General features: G+C 41.6%; 1 protein-coding gene across 1 annotated transcript in view; it reads right to left on the bottom strand.

Moving 5' to 3' along the window:
- Positions 1-20,182, bottom strand: part of TM7SF3 (transmembrane 7 superfamily member 3) — a 46,122-nt gene that overhangs the window by 2,759 nt on the left and 23,181 nt on the right. Inside the window, exons 5-10 of the mRNA XM_011946976.1 lie at positions 19,392-19,563; positions 14,933-15,110; positions 7,378-7,464; positions 5,203-5,283; positions 4,423-4,575; positions 476-573 (exon numbers count right to left, since the gene is read on the bottom strand). Coding sequence (XP_011802366.1) covers positions 476-573; positions 4,423-4,575; positions 5,203-5,283; positions 7,378-7,464; positions 14,933-15,110; positions 19,392-19,563 — 769 coding nt within the window. The remainder of the gene's footprint in view (positions 1-475; positions 574-4,422; positions 4,576-5,202; positions 5,284-7,377; positions 7,465-14,932; positions 15,111-19,391; positions 19,564-20,182) is intronic.

Below are 20,182 nucleotides of genomic sequence, written 5' to 3'. Positions count from 1 at the left end.
GACCAGACCCACTCAGAGCTGAACAGAAGTTCCCTGGAAAGATAAACTGAAAACAACCTTCAACATCCATATGAGTTCTTAAAACACAGTTCAGCTTATCCAAATACTATGGAAAACATCTTCCCTATGCAGGAACTTCAAAAATAAAATCTAATTAGAGGAAGAAGCACTCTTCTGAAGCCAGCTGAAACTAATAACCCATCAGGTTGGTGTACTAGAGTAAGCACTACCTTCTCTCCTCCCACTTAAAAGCATACTGACTGTGATGCTCCGTTTGATGGGGGGGGGGGGGAACACCATGTGATAATCATAAATAGAATTTCCTTTGCTTTCATAGTAACAAGGCTATTTAGAAGCAATCATCTGATACAGATAACACAGCCCTCCCCAGTAAACATGCAAAATGATGAAATAAGTGATCAGCTGAACACAGGATAACATAATGAATAAATCTAACTTTTGATGAAACACTTACTATTCTTAGGCAGCCCATGAAAACTACTGGAATGAGGATAGCTATGCAAGAGAATGTGACCCAGAATACACCATCATCATGAAAAATCTTCAGGTTTCCTGAAAAAGCAAAAAGAAACTAAGAGTAAACAACAGCTTTACCAAGTTAGATTTAGTTTCTTGGAACATCTGAACACAGATATACATCAAAGGCTTAAAGTAAAAACCAGGGAATATGTTGGCAACTAGAAATGAATTCTAATTTTCTTCATTTAACTGTCAATACAATCTTCTTTGAAGGATGTGTTCTAGAAAGTGGGTGGAGGGAATCAAGCAGGTCAATGCTCTGCACATTTATTAACAGTCATTTAGAAGAGACTGGAATAGTCCAAGCTCTTTCATTCACTAGCTCTATGAACTTGAGCCTCAGTTTCCTAACCCTCAAAATGACATTGAATTATATCTCCAAGCTCTAAATCACCCGTTAGCTCTATATTTCTGACTTCATGATTTCATACTGCAAAATAAAAAAAATAAATAAAAGGCATTCAAAGTTAAGCCATGAACCCAATGTAAACAGCAAATCCACTTAACAGATTTTTACCATCAAAGCATGTCCTGTCATGCCACTGCACACTGTGACGTGTGATTTCCTCATGTATCAGGAAAGAGGAACCAACCAACCATCTGCTCTTCCTAAACTCTTCTCCTGCTGCTGGACTCTCAAATGCTGCACAACTTAGGCTGACCCAGAACAAATATATAAGAACTCCTCTTTATAAATTAAGTTTAAAAAGCAAGACTAGCCTGACTGCTGTTTAATACTGACACTGGCACCACCGTTCAGTCCATCTGTAAATGGCCCCATGCCTCAAGACCTACATATCCAGGTCAGAGTGGAAGAGTGGGAGTCCCTAGGCTACAGGATTGGACCTTGAGACTCCATATTCTCTGAAGCCAACAGCAACATGCCATTGAGGTGAACTTACAGATTATATTCTGTAGTTTAACTATATTCACCTTCACAAAATACATATGTGGCTTTTTTTTAAAAGGCTTTCAAGAAATCTAGGTATTAAAAACAGTTATGATGCATGCATATGAAGAACGGACCCTTTCAGAGAATAAGCTCATTGCTTCCCACATAAGGTGAAAACTAACAATCTAATCAGATTGTAGCAGTCAGCCAAATATTTTTCAAATGCTCATGCTTAAAAATATGCATAGGCCTCTTGGCCAGGCATGGTGGCTCACACCTGTAATCCCAACAATTTGGGAGGCTGAAGCGAGCAGATCACTTGAGGTCAGGAGTTTGAGACCAGCCTGGCCAATATGAAGAAACCCCATTTCTACTAAAAATATAAAAATTAACTGGGCATGGTAGTATGTACCTGTAGTCCCAGCTACTTGGCAGGCTGAGGCAGGAAAATCACTTGAACTCGGGAGGTGGAGGGTGCAGTGAACCAAGAATGTGCCACTGCACTCTACCCAGAGAGACTCTACCCAGAGAGTGAGACTTTGTCTCAGGGGAAAAAAAAAAAATTTATATATATATACACACATATATATATGTATTTCGTGTGTGTGTGTGTGTGTGTGTGTGTGTGTGTGTGTATGTAGGCCACGTGCAGTGGCTCAAGCCTGTAATCCCAACACTTTGGGAGACCAAGGTGGGAGGGCTGCCTGAGCCCAGTTTAAGACCACCCTAGGCAACAGTGAAACTCTGTCTCTACTAAAAATAAAAAATTAGCAGGTATGGCAGCACACACCTGTAGTCCCAGCTACTTGGGAGGCTGAGGTAAGAGGATGGCTTGAGCCTTGGAGTTTGAGGTTGCAGTGAGCTATGATGTCACTGCAGTCCAGCATGGGTGACATAAAGAGATCCTGTCTCTAAAAAATAAAAATATGGGTTTGTACCCACTAGCAGTGAGGAGATGATCACTCTAACTGTCCTTGAGCTATGAGATAGTTCATAAACAAACATATATAAAGGGTATACGCCAAAATTATTTTTAACAATAGGAATAGTATGTCAAAAAGTTTAGAGATAACTGCTCTAGACTACTTTTATACAGATGAAAATTAAGAGACCTCTTTACTTCTGTTTTCTCATTCCTCACATCTATCCTATCAGATCATTTCACAGATGATGGAACAAAGTTTCTTTTTTTTTTTTTTTGAGACGGAGTCTTGCTCTGTCACCCAGGCTGGAGTGCAGTGGCTGGATCTCCACTCACTGCAAGCTCCGCCTCCCGGGTTTACGCCATTCTCCTGCCTCAGCCTCCCGAGTAGCTGGGACTACAGGCGCCCGCCACCTCGCCCGGCTAGTTTTTTGTATTTTTTAGTAGAGACGGGGTTTCACCGTGTTAGCCAGGATGGTCTCGATCTCCTGACCTCGTGATCCACCCGTCTCGGCCTCCCAAAGTGCTGGGATTACAGGCTTGAGCCACCGCACCCGGCCTGGAACAAAGTTTCAATACCTTGCCCAAGGTTATAAGCTAGAAAGGGAACTAGTGACAGAGCCAGAATGCATAAGAGGGTTTTTTCCTGACTGTATAATTTATGCTCATTCTACTCATGAAAAGTACATTAAATTAATAGAAATTCTACCCTATCATCCCTTCATCCTCTAAGCATTAACGAAAGGGGGGAAGCCCATTAAGTAATAGTTGGTTTTTGTGGTCTTTTTGTTTTGAGACAGGGTCTTGTTCAGTCGCCCAGGCCGGAGTTAAGTGGCACCATGATAGCTCACTGCAGCCTCAACCTCCCAGGTTCAAGCAATCCTCTAGCCTCAGCCTCCCAAAGTAGCTGAGCCCACGGGCATGCACTACAACACCTGGCTATTTTTTTTTTTTTTTTTCCCAGTAGAGATGGGGACTCACTATGTTGCCCAGGCTGGTCTCAAACTCGAGCTCAAGTAGTCCTCCCACTTGGTCTCCCAAAGTGCTGGGATTATAGGCATGAGCCACCATGCCCAGTCATTAGGTAGTATCTTATTTAGCACATCTTGAGTACAGCCTTGAATCTGTATTTTCCAAAACATCCCCATGTGAATCTGTCATTTAGCCGAGCCTACGCAATACTGCTTTTCATCAGACTATCCAGATAAAAGGCTACCTGTAGCAGGGCCAGAAGGAATATGCTTGCCTCTAGGTTTGCTAAAGTCAGAACAAAGGGCTTTAGACAGTAAACACAGGTTGTCCATTCTCTGTAGTCTTAGAAAAAAAAAATCTTCAGGGAGATAAGGGACACATGACTTGTACTCCATTATATCCTGCATTCTCTATAGAGTTGACAGCCTCATGAAATGGCTATTTTTATATCTAAAGTCCCATCAACTTTATTCTAGTGTTTTAAGAACACTGTCACAGAAAGGAAACAGCCAAATAGAATACTTTTGAGTGCAGATACTTTGTTTGTTTTTGACAACAATCAGGAAATGTAAATTATAAAACAATGGCAAAGAAAGTTAACTTATAAGTTAACCAGATTTTAAAAACTGATAGCAATTGAATTACTTTTTTAAAAAACACCAAAAAACCCCAGAACCATCCCTGTGCTACTGCCCCAGGGCGGTTAAGTACCTCAGGGACACCTGGGGTTTGGCAAAGAGTGGGAGTGGAAGTTGAGGGTACAAGACCAGAAACAAAGTACCAGGTTCCCCAACTCAGCTGCCATCAGAGCAGAGCCTCTTTACCTCCATGATTTCTAATAAACACACACCCCTTAACACAACAAATAGCTACAAAGCTACCTCTAAAGACATTCTATATTTCATCTAATGTGCCTTTGAGGAAGGAGGGACTTTTACTGGTACGGGTGCTGTCTGAAAGTGTCACACCATCAATGCATTTGCAGAACTCCACAGCAGCAGCATTGACATCCAACGCCACTCCAGGATGCAAATCCAATGAGGCAGTATTCAAACAGCGACTCAAACACACAAAACATCAGCTACTTATCGCTTACCCAGTGGAGTAAAGAAAGTCACTGATGAGATGAGGAACCCCAGCACTAGTCCAACACAGAGCATGCAGATGGAGAGGATTCCAAATCGCCACCACACAGCTACCAAGAACATTCCACCGACGCTTCCAGCGACAGCTGTCAGAATCAGATGCACTGTACAGACAGAGGATGAACTGCTGGATCACCGGCAGTACTTCCAACTGCGTGCCTTAGACATACAATACCATTACCAACGCCAGCTTCAGCTTTCTGTAGGTCAGGCACTGAGGGCTCTTCAGTGGCGCCATGAAGCCAGCATTGAGCAACCCTCTTTAGGGAGGGGTCTGGGCTGAGACAAGGAAATTAGCCAGGGAGCTAAACCTCACAGGACCAGTGACAGGCTTGGCTTGTCAATAAATTGGGATTGAGAAGGAAAAGGTGACAAGCATTCTGTTAAATGTAATGGGGCAGGGGGGTGTCTGTTTTCAGGTAAAGAAAACCTCAACATTTTGCTTGCTATACATCTCATATCTTCAACATATCACATGGCCAGAACACAGGTCTATAATCAATATGGATCTTCCTTTCCCTAAGTACCAAGGAATTCACGATACAGATTAAAAACCCAGAAGGTCTGAATGAGTAGTTCAGAAAAGGTGTCCAGAGCCTAGGTGGACCATTATTTTATACACTTAACAGGCTGTCACACACAATACAGGCCAAACTGTAGAAGGAAAGGTAAAGTAAAACATAGCACCTGCCTTCTTGAATACCCAGTTAAACTAGGTAATTTTCACTTACCATCATACTTGATAGGTGTCAGTCTTGTAATCAGTATGTAAAAGAAGAATCCCATGATGATAAAGCCTATGAAGAATAATTCTAAGTGGCAAACCACCAGGAAAGGAAAAAAGCAAAGCAACAAAAGCTATGGTTAGGCACCCTTTTTACAGTGCAATTTAAATAGTTAATCTACAAATACATGCTTAAGTTCCTGGAATTTACATGTTACAGCATTCAGAGGAAAAAAAACATCTGAAAGGCAGACGAAATTCAGCAGTCATGGGAGTAGTTATTATTAAATAGATACAATATTAAAGTACTAACTACAGAATAGGTCAGTTTCCACTGTTAAATGGTTATTTGTTCATTTCATAGCTCATTTTAATGTTTATTTTTTCTGCTTAAAACAAGAATAGCACTTTGTCACGTGTATCTGATATGAAATTACACACTACATTTTAATAATTTTGTAAGCAGAAATAAAACGTAAAAGGTAAAAGAAACCCAAACTGCTCCAAAGCAAAATATAACTTTTATATCTTCTTTTAATTCATCCTATCCTGTTTAGAATGATCAATCATTACCTTTATCCATTGAAACAGCTGGTAATGCAAGCATACAGATAACTTTGTTCCCACAAATAAGCCTAATCCTGATCATGGAGGCCATAGCTCTACCTATTTTCTTAAATTCTTCACAGTTGTTCTTGGTAATACTTGTACTGTATCTCAGTTTCAATAAATATAAAATGATACATATCAATATATCAAAAAAACCCAGAGTGGGGCATGGTGGCTTGTGCCTGCTGTCTCAACTACTTGGGAGGCTGAGGTGGGAGGATCACTTGAGGCTAGGAATTTGAGGCTGTAATGCACTATGATTGTACCTGTAAACAGCCACTACACTGCAGTCCAGCCTAGGAGACACAGTGAGACTCCATCTCTTCAAAAAGAAAAAAAAAAAAGCTAGTGATAACTTTGAGACCACAGCTTAGTAACTAAGTTCTTTGTTACAGAATCAATCTACATGTTGAGATATTATATATTCTTCACAATACTCTCTTCCCAATTAATAAAAAACAGTGTCATAACAGCAGGAAAGGAGTTGCTATTTCAAACAATTTGACACAAGTTTAAAGAACTTTATTAGATCAGGATTACAGTTGAGCTACCTTGATTCTCAGTTATACATCTTGTTGATTAAATAAGGATTTTTTAGTAATCAAAAACATCACTTATATAAAAGGCAGCCCAAATCATTCAAACCAATTCAGTGAGCATGTTCTTCAATGTGTTTCACGGATGTAGATGCTGGCGTTACCTTTGGCATCTGAATCTCTCAGGTCTGAGCAGACATTTCAAACTCACCGTACACTGCAGCCCCATAGCCTGATTAGTGCGAAACCAAGTCAATTGCCATCACCACAATCCACACATATTTTTACAAAGACAACCAACCCTTTTTTTTTTTGGAGACAGGATCTCACTCTGTCATCCAGGCTGGAGTGCAGTGGCACCATCTTGGCTCACTGCAACCTCCACCTCCCAGGCTCAAGCAATCCTCCCACCTCAGCCTCCCCATGTAGCAGGGACTACAGGCACACACCATCAAGCCTGGCTATTTTTTTGTATTTTTGGGAGAGACAGGGTCTCACCGAGTTACCCAGGTTGGTCTCAAACTCCTGAACTCAAGTAATCTGCCTGCTGCCTCAGCCTCCCAAAGTGCTGGGATTACAGGTGTGAGCCACCACACCCAGCCCCAACTTTTCTTTTTTTGGTAGAGAAGGCATCTCACTATGTTGCCTAGACTGGTCTCAAACTCCTGGCCTCACATAGTCCTCTCACCTCAGTTTCCCAAAGTGCTGGGATTACAGGCATGAGCCACTGAGCCTGGCCCTGACAACCAATGTCTAATCTCGGTTATCTTTAGTCAACTAACAGATCTAGCAGCTGATAAAATTCACTGCATAATTGTATTCCCCTGTTAATGAGAAGGTTATACTCCGCTGTAGGGAGAAGAGAAAAAAATAAAAATGCAGTACAACTCAGTAGACTCATGACTACAGACCCCAGCTACAAATCTATGAAGATAAAAGAGATAAGTAAGTGCTTACTCTCCTCACAGGTCATTCCCTGGCAACATTAAAGAGAAAAGACCGCAAAATGGAAACAGCAACTACATTGGACATAATACCTGTTTTCCAGAATCTGTGTCCAAAGAAACAAATGAAGAAACCAAGCAGGGCGAAAAGAGTGAAGAACACTTTGGAAGACACTCTTCCTACAAAATAATGAAAATTTAGTGGATAATACATCCAATTTGATACTTTGTATTAATATTTATAGAACGCCTTCATCAAAAAGCCAAGTGAACTGACATAATTTATCCCATACATGTATATTACAAATTTATCTTTAAAATACTCTTGCCACCCCTAATGAATGAACCTATGTAGACAATCAATATCAACAACTGCTGCTATAACAAAAAGAGAATCCAGACAATATATGCTTGCTGAAAGAGGTATGGAACACTTCCTGTGACATATTCCTGGGTAGAGTGGAGAGAAACAGAGAGGGAGTGTTCCTAAAACAAATAATCCTGTTTCTTCAACAAATAAACTGCATGGACAAAAGGTGGCAGGGAGTGGGGAGGAGGCGGTGGGGGAGATGGAGGGAAAATACAGGTTAAAAGAGATTTAAAAGACACATCAACTAAATACTATGTATACATCTCATCTGAAACCCGATTCAAACAAACTGTGGAAAACAATTGAGATGACTCCAGAAGCAAATTCTAGCTGTTAATTTGATGCTATTAATGAAATATTTTCAATATTTTAAAATGAAAATTACGTTAATGACACTGGTTCTATTTTTTAAGTGCTTATCTTTAAGGTATACATACTGAAATATTTGTGAGTAACATGATGACCGGGGATTTGCTTTAAAATTATCAAGTGATAAAGGAAGGTAATGAGGTGGAGAGGCAGAGAAGCAGGTAGAGCACAGCTGAAACAAGACAATGGCCATAAATCAAAATTGTTAAGGCTGGATAACTGGTATATGGAGGTTCGCTGAAGTTTTTCACAATAAAAAATTTAAACCGAAACACACAATTTAAAAACATGTATTACATGTATAAGTCACACACACACAAACCACTACCAGTCTTCTCAATTATATATATTGCCTTGGAGAAAAATGTTGCATTACAACCAATGATGAAGCATGGTATCATTTAGTTTACTGAAGAGAAAAATATGCTCACTAAATTCATCACCCACCATCATGACTCCTGAGAGATAAATGCAAGAAAACAATCCCTGAATGAAAAACCAAAACATCTATACAATCTCATGCTAAAATATAACAAGGTTGCTACAAATCAAAATACATAAAATGCCTAAGAGTGTTCAGAATGGAGAAACCATGAAGACATACAGTAAAATAAGAAACACAAGACAGAAGAGCAGAATTCACAGGGGATAGTATATGCCTACATATCAGCTTTTCTGAGAATAAGGAGCCTGTGAGAAAGATTAAACAATGGCTGCACGCAGTGGCTCACACCTGTAATCCCAGCACTTTGGGAGGCCGAGGTGGGCGATCACTTGAGGTCAGGAGACCAGCCTGGCCAACATGGTGAGACCCCCCATCTCTTCCAAAAACACAAAAATTAGCCAGGCCTGGTGACACATGCCTGTAGTTCCAGCTACTCCGGAGGCCGAGGCAGGAGAATTGCTTGAACCCGGGAAGCAGAGGTTGCAGTGAGCCAAGATCAGGCCACTGCACTCCAGCCTGGGTGTCGCAGCCAGACTCCATCTCAAAAAACAAAAAACAAACAAACAAACAAAAAACCCAGAAACATTAAACAAAAGATAAAAACACCACATTCTGTTTATTTCAGACCTGTGGTTAACTATGGTTCTAGAATTTAATTTTTACACCAAAACCATTAAATTCGCTGGGATGATTTTCTCAAACGAAAATCCCGTGGAACTCTTCAGCAAGTATAATCACCAAGACAGCAAGGTCTTCCAACCCAATAAAAACTAAGACACAGTTAGATATTCTTCCATAACATTACAGGGGAACTAAATCCCTTATCACAATACCAGGAAGGAAGGAGAGAAACAATTATACAAGTAAAATGAGAGGGTATGGAAGGTTTCATCAGAAGCAGAATCTACGATAAAACAAGACATAAAACAGGCAGTCACTTTGGGGAACGAAAGGAGTGAATAGACTAGGACAGGAGCAAGTCGAAGGTTAAAGTGTCTTTAACTATGACAGTATTGCTAAGGGTTATGAACCACAGGGCAAGGTTTTAGTTAGGAGACAATATGGGTATAGCCTTCCTACTCCAAGCTCAGGAAAAGCACCCAAGTACTCATCAATTGTGAAAATGAGAGTAAAAATAGAACCAACATCACTAGGAAGGTTCAGCTTTGGGCGGGAAGAACAACTGGCTCAGAGCTCTCTGTCTCCTAAGCCTAAGAGAGAGAGACAGGCCTGGGGGGCTTTCTATTTAGAAGGGGCTTTTGTATGAAGGGTTCAAGGGAAAGAAATGGGGGAGCCGAGACATACTTCAGTTCATGGGTTAAAAATACAGGGCCAGGCACACTGGCTCACACCTGTAATCCCAGCACTTTGGGAGGCTGAGGCGGGTGGATCACTTGAGTCCAGGAGTTCAAGACCAGCCTGGCCAACATGGTAAAATCCTGTCTCAACTAAAAATAGAAAAATTAGCCAAGTGAGGTGGCACACACCTGTAGTCCCAGGACCTTGGGAGGCCAAGGGCAGATCACCTGAGGTCAGGAGTTCAAGACCAACCTGGCCAACATGGTTGGTCAGGTCTCTACTAAAAATGCGAAAAATTAGCAGGACATGGTGGTGCACGCCTATAATCCCAGATACTCTGGAGGCTGAGGCATGAGAATTACTTGAACCTAGGAGGCGGTGGTTGCAGTGAGCCAAGATCATGCCACTGTACTCCAGCCTGGGTGACAAGAGTGAGACTCTCTCAAAAACAAACAAACAAACAAAAATATATATATATACACACACACACACATATATATACATATACACAAACTTATATCTGCCTAGGTCTCTTGCATTGTATCCCTCAAGGATCTTGAGTGGAAGATTGTCTAGCGTGGAAGACTGAGTGGTGACAAAGAGTCTTTGCTTGGCTAAATTTCAGTCAGTCTCCTGAACCCCCTCCTAGGCCCATCTGCGCACATCTTTGTAAAATCCAGCTTCAGCAAGAACTCTGATAAGCCAGCTTAACAAAAATCCCCTATGCTTGATATCAAATCACCCTCGATACCTAATCAAGTTCTTCATCCTCCACCATCCATCCCCCAGGTGATATCTGACCACCCTGGTCTGTCTTCAGTAAGAATCCCCTCAGGTCAATGCAGACAGAATGCCCCCTTGCCCCTCATGTTTCCCCTTAGAAATTTTCCATCCACTGACTCCCACCCTGCTCCTTGGCTACAAATTCCCACTAGCCCGTGTAGTACTAAAGAGTTGAACCCAATCTCCCCCACTGCAAAATTCCATCACAGTGGTCCCTGTGCCTATTGTACTACCCCCTACCTTGAATAAAATCTTCCTCACTATGGAAGGTTTAACTAGTGTCACTGATTTTTTTTTTCTTTAACAGTGGGGTATGGCTCTAGCAGAGGGAGAGAACCATAATCTCTGGCTTGAACACAACTAATAGACTTTCTTCTTTAGAGCAAAGCTCCTTGAAAGAGCTACTTGAACTTTCTCCAATTTCTGTGCTCCTAGCTCCCATTTGTTCTTGAACATGCTCCTGTCAGGCGCCCACCCCACCTCTCCACTGCAACAGCTCTCACTGGTACCAATGGCCTCCATGTTGCTGAATCCAAGGGTCATTTTCAGTCTCTTTCTTAGCTGACCTATCAGCAGCATCCGCAAAGTTGATCGCTCTCTCTTTCGTGCAATACCATCTCCCTTTGGCTTCAACAAACATCATTTTCCTTTTACCAATCTGGCTTAGCCCACTGGCAGGATCTTCAATTTCCTGAGCTCTAAACACTGGAGCACCCAGGGCTCAGTCCTCAGACCCCTCCCTTTTCTCTAAGTCACACTGAGTGTGCCTACCTCTCTTGCCTCCCCTTCCACCTCTGCCACCCCTTTATAGATAACATCATCTAGCATGAGGCTTTAAATGCCATATATTCAGTCAGAAGACTTCCAAGATGCTCTCCAGCTAAGACTTTCCTCTGAATTCCAGGCTTATATATATATAATCAACCATCAGTTAAACATCTGCACAATAGGGTTCTCAAACTGAACTTGTCCAAAACTGAACTCTCAATGCATCCTCCCAACCTTCTCCTCCAACAGTCCTTCCCACCTCAGTGAATGGTTGCTCTCTCTCTCCAGTTGCTCAGGCCAAAAACTACAAAGTCCTTTACACCTCTTTCTCTCAAACCCCTCATCCAATCCATCAGTACACTGTACTCCAAACATATCCAGCCACTCATGAGCCAAATCTGGGACAATTTGAACGTGAAAATAAATGACAGTAAAGGATTTCATCCAGAGAATAAAATAGGAATCTACGGGTCCAGGCTTAAAATAAATACATGGATAAATAAATGGGAGGGGAAGGAAAACTCTTCCTTAGAGTAGAATGGCAACAAATAAACATAGAAGGAGTGATACATTAGAAAAACACCATTTGGCAACCACCTAGTAATAAATGTTTCAGGCAAAGATCGTTGGATGCCAAAACTAGCAAGTGAGAGTTTGAGAATGGGATATTTACTGACACTCGAAGTATTTCCCCTAAAGACACTTTAAAAAGGAAACGGTGGCTATCGCCTGTAATCCCACCACTTCGAGAGGCCGAGACGGGAGGATCACGAGGTCAGGAGATCGAGACCATCCTGGCTAACACAGTGAAACCCTGTCTCTACTAAAAATACAAAAAAATTAGCTGGGTGTAGTGGCGGGCGCCTGTAGTCCCAGCTACTAGGGAGGCTGAGGCAGGAGAATGGCGTGAACCCAGGAGGCGGAGCTTGTAGTAAGCCAAGATCGCGCCACTGCACTCCAGCCTGGGCAACAGAGCGAGACTCCGTCTCAAAAAAAAAAAAGAAACAGTTACTTCAGTGGCGAAACTTGGCAAGACACCATTAACCAAGTTATGAAGGGTGTCATCACCAGTAAAGAGACAAATAAATAGAGACAAGATCCTTCTGAGAAGGACACATCACTTCCTTTGTATTCCTGCCAAAAAAGCATAATCAAAATTTAATTATGAGGAAATATCAAATTAACCTAAATTGAGGACATTCTAAAAAACTAAATATTCTGTACTTCTCAAAAAGGTCAGGATCTTAAAAAATTAAAAAAAAAAAAAAAAAAAGACTTGCTCCAGATTATAGGAGTCTAAAGAGATACATCAGTTAAATGCAATGTGGGATCCTAAACTGAACTCTGGTGAGAGGAAAAAATTAATTTTGTTGATGGGGAGACAGGGTTTCACTCTGTTGCCCAGGCTGGAGTATAGGAGCACAATCATGGCTCACTACAGCCTCGACCTTCCTGGGCTCAGGTGATCTTCCCACCTTAGACTCCCAAGTAGCTGGAACCACAGGCATGTGCCACCGCACCCAGCTAATTTTTGTATTTTTTGTAGAGACAGAGTTTCGCCATGTTGCCCAGGCTGGTCTTGAACTCCGGAGCTCAAGCAATGTGCTCACCTTGACCTCCCAATGTGCTGGGCTTACAGGCGTGAGCCACTGCACCCAGACAAAAAATTTTTTTTTTGCTTATAAAGGACACTATTGGAACAACTAGCAAATGTGGTAATGTGTGAATTAAATAACAACCATATCAATGTTAACTTTGTAATTTTGATAATTTACTATGGGTATGTAAGGATATAAATACAGAAGTATTTAAGGGCAAAAAGGTCTTTATGTCTGCAGCTTACTCTCAAATGGTTCAGAGAAGAAAAGAGTAGTGTGTGTTTGTGTGTGTGTATACATATCTATACATACACAGTCGGCCCCTGAATAACATGGGTCCACTTACAGATGTTTTTTCAGTAAAAGTCACACTGAGTGTGCCTGCCTCTCCTGCCTCCTCTTCCACCTCTGCCACCCCAAGACGGCAACACCAACCCCTCCTCTTCCTCCTCCTCTTCCTATTCAATGTGAAGACGATGAAGATGAAGGCCTTTATGATGATCCATTCTCACTTAATGAATCGTAAATATACTTTCTCTTCCTTACGATTTCCTTAATAACATTTACTTTTCTCTAGCTCATTTTATTGTAAGACTATAGTCTATGACAAATATAACGTGTTAATCAAGTATTTACATTATCAGTAAGGCTTCTCTGGTCAACACTAAGCTAATAGTAGTTAAGTTTTGCGGAAGTCAAAAGTTATACACGAGCCGGGTCTGGTGGCTTATGCCTATAATCCCAGTACTTTGGGAGGCTAAGGCGGGTGGATCACTTGAGGCCAGGAGTTTGAGACCAGCCTGGCCAACATGGTGAAACCCCGACTCTACTAAAAATACAAAAATTAGCGAGGCATAGTGGTGTGTGCCTGTTAATCCCAGCTACTCGGGAGGTTGAGGCAGGAGAATCATTTGAACCTGGGAGGCAGAGGTTGCAGTGGGCCGAGATCACGCCACTGCACCCCAGACAGGAGTGAAACCCTGTCTCAGAAAAAAAGAAAAGAGTAATACACAGATTTTCCACTGCACAGGAGTCAGCCCCCACAAACCCTACACTGTTCAAAGGTCAATTGTATATAGAAAGAAAGAGAGAAGAAGAGAGAATGGAAAGCAAATCGCCTAATACATTAAGCTTTGAGGACTCTGGATGAAGATTATACAGAAATTCTTCATACTATTTTTGCATATTTTCTGAGAAACTATTTCAAGATAAACTGCTAAATACACACACACACACACACACACGCACCTCACAACACCTTCACTGCCCCCACTCTACCTAACCCACTGTTCTCTCTCCCCTGGATTACTTCAGTGGCCTCCTAACCAATCTGCATTTCTGCTCTTGCCTCCGTCTTTTCTCAAAAAGCAGCCAGTGATCCCGTTAAAATATGTCAGATCATGGCACCATTTGCTCAAAACCTTCCAATGCCTTTCCCTTTCGTTCAGAATAGAAGCTAAATCCCATACTACAATCTACAAGGCCACACGCGAGCTGCCTGCCCCCGCATCTCTCGCCTCACCTCTACTCCCCTTGCCCTCCTCGTTCTCCTGCAACCCCTGTCCTCACTAGAGCTCTTCACACCCTCAGGCAGGCTCCCAGGTGCAGGCCCTCATCCTGGCTGCTCCCTCTGCCTGGTACACGCCACACCCAGGTACATGGTGGCACAGCAAGGACTGCCCTGGCCATTCTATCTATCTTGAATTTTCCTCTTACTGGCACGTGTTCTCTCCCTTTCCTACTTTATTTATCTTCTTAGCACTTACCATTTTCTCATGTATTACATATTTTATAAATTTACCTTGTCTGTCTCATCTCCCTCACTATAATATAAGCTCCAGGAGAACAAGTATTTTTGCTGTTTTGTTTACTGCTATGTCCTAGTGCCTAGAGCAGACAGCGGAATAATGTAGGGGCTCAAAAGGTTATGTGTTAAATGAATGAATGAGAACTAGACAAAAGCATTATCTGTAAGGCCAAAGGAGAATTTGTAAAAGTTTAAATCCATATACTCACCTAGGGAAGCACAACTACCCTCTCCTGCCTCAAAGCTGCAAGCATATGTGTGAGCAGGAACGTAGGCAGCAGATGTATTTAGAAATGGGTCCCAAACAATGACATTGTATATGACACCTTGTCCCAGGAGGGAGGAGAAGGAAATGCTTGTCTTATCATTAGCTGTTAGGGTAACCACCTGAAGCCAAAAATAACACATGATTAGTGTTTAGGGGATTTTTTAAAGCTATTCTGTGATAATTCCACCTACGTGTAATATTAAATGGTATATTTATAAATTATAATTCTTGTTTGAAATATTCACCAACCCATTTAATATGGTCAAAAGGCCATCTTACATGGTTTGTATGTGCTAATGTAAGCAAGCTCTTACACAAAATGCTTCCAAAGATTTTTTTTAATAGTTTAAGGAAAATGAGATACAAATAATGTAAAAATGCTAGTTAGGACAACGAAAAAAGTTTTTTTTTCTCCTCTGCTCGACTATAAGCAAGGATGGGAACTGTATTTCTCTTGTGCACTGCTCTTTCCTCAGTGTACAGCCCAATGCCTAACACCGAGGATGTGTTCAATGTTAACCACAGACTAATGTAGACAGTCTGTTAACATGTCACAGACAGTGCCCACTTATTTTTGTCTAACAGTCTCCGAAACAAGAAAATATTACATAAGGTTTTGCTATGTAGTGGTAGTTCTTAACTTCAGAAATTCCATTGTAAGCTATAACATAGAAGAAACAAATGCTTTATAGAACGTTAATACCTATGTTCCTACTAATTTGAGAGAAATAAATATTAGGGTTTCAGGAGTAAATAATTACAAGCCCTCCTACATCAGAGTACCACGTTTAAAAATACTGCTTAGCCTTCAATAACTTGTTTCCTGGGCAAAGGTCTGATCAAGTTTAACAAACTGTTAATATTACTCCCAAGTTATCATGAGAAATTTAAACCACACAGAAAAGTTGAATGAATAACACAATAAATAGACTATACACTGTCTATTATCAACAATTGTTAGTATTTTACCATATTTGTTTCTCTATCACTCCTTTCTCCCCATCTCTGTTTTTTTACTGCTGAAAGTAAGTTACAGATATCATGACACTTCACTGTGCATGTCCTACCACAGTGCTTCTCAAATTTAATGTGCTTGTGAATCACAGAGGGGCAGTCTTGTTAAAAAGCAGATCTGATTCTTCAGTCAGCGTGGTACCAGCAGTTCTGCTTTTCTAGAAAGCTCTCAGATGATGCCAGTGCTATGCAACCACCTACCACACTGAGTAACAAGGTACTCAGTACAGATGTAAGTCTAAGTACAGACTGACAAGGGGGTTACATCAGGATAAACCCATCGTAAAGTCAAAATGCATTTAATATACCTCACCCACCAAACATCACGGTTTTACCCTAGCCTACCCTCAATGTGCTCAGAACACTTATATCAGACTCAGTTGAACAAAATCATCTAACACAAAGGCTTATTTTATTAGTATTATTATTATTTGAGATGGAGTCTTGCTCTGTTGCCCAGGCTGGAGTGCAGTGGCGCGATCTCAGCTCACTGCAAGCTCTGCCTCCCAGGTTCACGCCATTCTCCTGCCTCAGCCTCCCGAGTAGCTGGGACTACAGGCACCCGCTACCACCACCACGCCCAGCTAATTTTTTGTATTTTTAGTAGAAACAGGTTTTCACCATGTTAGCCAGGATGGTCTCCATCTCCTGACCTTGTGATCCTCCCGCCTTGGCCTCCCAAAGCACTGGGATTACATGCGTGAGCCACTGCGCCCAGCCCACAAAGGCTATTTTATGATAAAGTGTTTAATTGCTCATGTAATTTATTGAATACAGTATACTGTAGAATGTTAGCTGTTTACCCATGTGGTTAAGCAGGAGCTATGGCTCACAGCCACTGCTCAGCGTTGCAAGAGTATCATATTGCTAGCCTAGGAAATGATCAAAACTCAAATCAAAAGATCGTAAGTCAAACCATCATAAGTCAGGGACCATCTGTACAAGAATATTCTCCTATATAAATACAATACCTTAGCTCACCTAAGAAAATGAATAATTTCTTATTAGCTAATACATGATCCAGATTTTCCCTAATGTCTTTTCCTTTTTTTTTTTTTTGAGACAGGGTTTCACTGTGTCACCCAGGCTAGAGTGCAGTGGCATGATCTCAGCTCACTGCAACTTCTCCCAGGCTCAAGTGATCCTCCCACCTCAGTCTCTTCAACATCTGGGACTACAAGCACGCACTACCACACTCAGGACTTTTTGGGTTTTTTTAGTGGCTATGAGGTTTTGCCACGTTGCCCAGGCTGGTCTCGAACTCCTGAGCTCAAGCGATCTGCCTGCCTCAGCCTCCCAAAGTGCTGGGATTACAGGTGTGTGCCACTGTTCCTGACCCCTAACATCTTTTCTAGCTTTTCTCCTTCTTACCCAAGATCAAACCAAGTTCCATGTATGCTGTTTGTGGCCAATCTCAGTACTCTAGAGCAGTCTGTCTCCTTTCTCTCCCAGCCACCCAATGACTGCAGAAGAGATGGTCAGTATTCTCACAGAGTATTCCACAATCTTGTGTCTAACTTATTCTTTTATCCCCCATACTTCCTGTAAACAGGGAATCCAATGGACTAAACTCAGATTAGACATTTTGTGCTAGACTATACCACAGGCGATGGTGATAATGTCAGACTGCACTACATGAGCTCATAATACAGGCTGACCCATTTTCAGTGAAACTAGCTTTGCCCACGTGGAATAGGTGGAGACTATCAGGTCACTCCATTTTAAAGCGGTTCTCCTTTTACAATGAGAATTAATCAAAGGATGCTACTTAGATACCCTAGGAACATCCTGTCCCCTAAAACTTCACCTGCTGATCCTTGCTGGATTTATTTCATTGAGGGTCACAAAATGGTGATCATCTAATTCTCTATTACTCCTTCTACATATATTAGTTGGCACTCTTCTGCAAAGAGCCTTCTCTCACCAACTGGGGAAGAATTAGTTCCTCCTTTAAAAAGGCAGGCTAAATTCCTTTATCAATTTTTGGAGTAATTTGGTGTAAGAGTTTCCTCCAGTGGTGGCAACTGAGGAAGGTTTCATTTGTATTTATTCAAGGCTGATAACCACAATCTTTTTCTTTTCTTGATTCTTGAATTGCCCCAAATTTGGCAGTGTAAGCCCTTCAAACAGGCTCCTGAATCTTTGACATACCCTCATTAGTCTTTGAGGGTTTCCCCACATTCTGGAACAAAATATTCTTTGAAATAAAAGTTAAAAAGTAACCTAAAAAGAGCCTATTATACAAGTTCTTATATCCTTCATAAAAATAATAATAGTATGTCATATCTAATAAAGCAACTAATAAACCTTATTAACAGAGCTTCTTATTTTGTGAATAAGCACAATGACGCTGCCTAGAAAAACTCCACCCGTCAACCATTAGACTGAAGGATGACTTCATATATTACATTGCTATTAGGCACTTTTCAAGACATAAAGATAAAATCCTGCCCTCCACAAAAATGATCTATTGTAGTGAGTCTCAAAATTTAATGTGCATAAGAATCACCTGAGACATATTTTTTTTCTTTTTTTGAGATGGAGTTTCACTCTTGTCACCCAGGCTGGAGTGCAACAGCATGATCTGGGCTCACTGCAACCTCCACCTCCTAGGTTCAAGTGATTCTCCTGCCTCAGCCTCCTGAGTAGCTGGGATTACAGGCATGCACCACCATGCCTGGCTAATTTTGTATTTTTAGTAGAGAAAGGGTTTCACCATGTTAGACAGGCTGGTCTCGAACTCCTCACCTCAGGTGATCCACTCACCTCAGCCTCCCAAAGTGCTGGGATTACAGGCGTGAGCCACTGCACCCAGCCAGAATCACTGGAGGGATCTTATAAAATGAAAATTCTGATTCAGTAGTTCCAGGGTGGAGCTTAAGAATTACAATTCTCCCAAACTCCCCAGTGATGCCAATGCCACTGGTCCATGGATTCAAAAGCTCAGAGAAGAATTTTGCTCCAAGTTAGAGACTCTGAGTTTGGGTTCAAATATGAATGCCAATGTGTGTATTCTTAAGCAGTTTCTCATTATTTTTTTCTCAAAGCAATGTAATCTTCATACTTGCCAAAAATGTTTACCCAATAGTCGTGGGAGTACATAGAAAATTACCACCTCCTTCCATTCACATTTCAGATTACCAAGTCACAGATGCGGCTGCAACTAAAACTTAACATAATTTACATGCATCTCCTCAAAAGCCAACATCATTTTGAGGTATCACCAGCAAAGACTCCCAAGATGATAACAAAATAAAAGAAAAAAAAGTGAGTGTCCCCAGTAAAGGAGAAAGAGTAAAGAAATAAGATCCTGGTAGCTTCTCCCTGTCTCAACTCTGACACAGGTGTCACAATCCAGCCACACAAATCATGGGACTCAGATTTACCTTGAGAGCATTGGCCTTCACCTGGGGCACGCTGACCATCCTCTGCAGATGCTTCAGCAACAGCTCCTCAGTGAGGTCATTCTCAGGCAGAAAATACTGGTAGACATCATACTGCAACCTCCACCTGGAGTCCTGGTCCATCCCAGCGTCACATGGCGGGGGATCTACACCTCTAAAGTCAACCAACAAAATGAAACATCAATCTCTTGTGGTGCAAGTCCCATCTATAAAAAGGAACCAAGAGCCCTAATTTCAAACACTTGCAACAATAATTACAATTTAACAGTTCACTTTTTGCAGTGGCAACAATTGGTATTCTGAAGAAAAGTAACGCACTGTTATGGACTGAATGTTTGTGTCTCCCCAAAATTAATATGCTGAGATCCTCACTCCCAGTGTGATGATATTAGGAGGCAATTAGGTCATGAAGGTGAAGCCCTAATGAATAGAATTACTGCCCTCATAAAGGAGAACCCAGAGAGCCCTCTAGCCTTCTTTCTGTCATGTGTGGACACAATGACAACCCAGCAGTCTGTAACCTGGACGAGAACCTTCACCAGAACTCGACTGTGCTGGCATCCTGATCGCGGACTTCTACCCTCTACAACTGTGAGACAGAAGTTTATAAGCCACCCAGTCTGTGCTACTTTGTTACAGCACCACAAACTAAGATGAACACCAACAGGCAAGGGTGATTACACCACTGGATTCTGATAACAGTCAGGCCTAGAGTAATACTACAGCTTTGGGGAGACAAAAAAATTAAAAAAAAAAAAAAAAAAAGACTTGCT

The sequence above is a fragment of the Colobus angolensis genome, unplaced genomic scaffold (assembly GCF_000951035.1).
Source record: "Colobus angolensis palliatus isolate OR3802 unplaced genomic scaffold, Cang.pa_1.0 Scaffold256, whole genome shotgun sequence".
Taxonomy (NCBI): domain Eukaryota; kingdom Metazoa; phylum Chordata; class Mammalia; order Primates; family Cercopithecidae; genus Colobus; species Colobus angolensis.
Note: the sequence above shows the minus strand (reverse complement) of the source record. Positions and strands in the feature narration are given on the sequence as shown.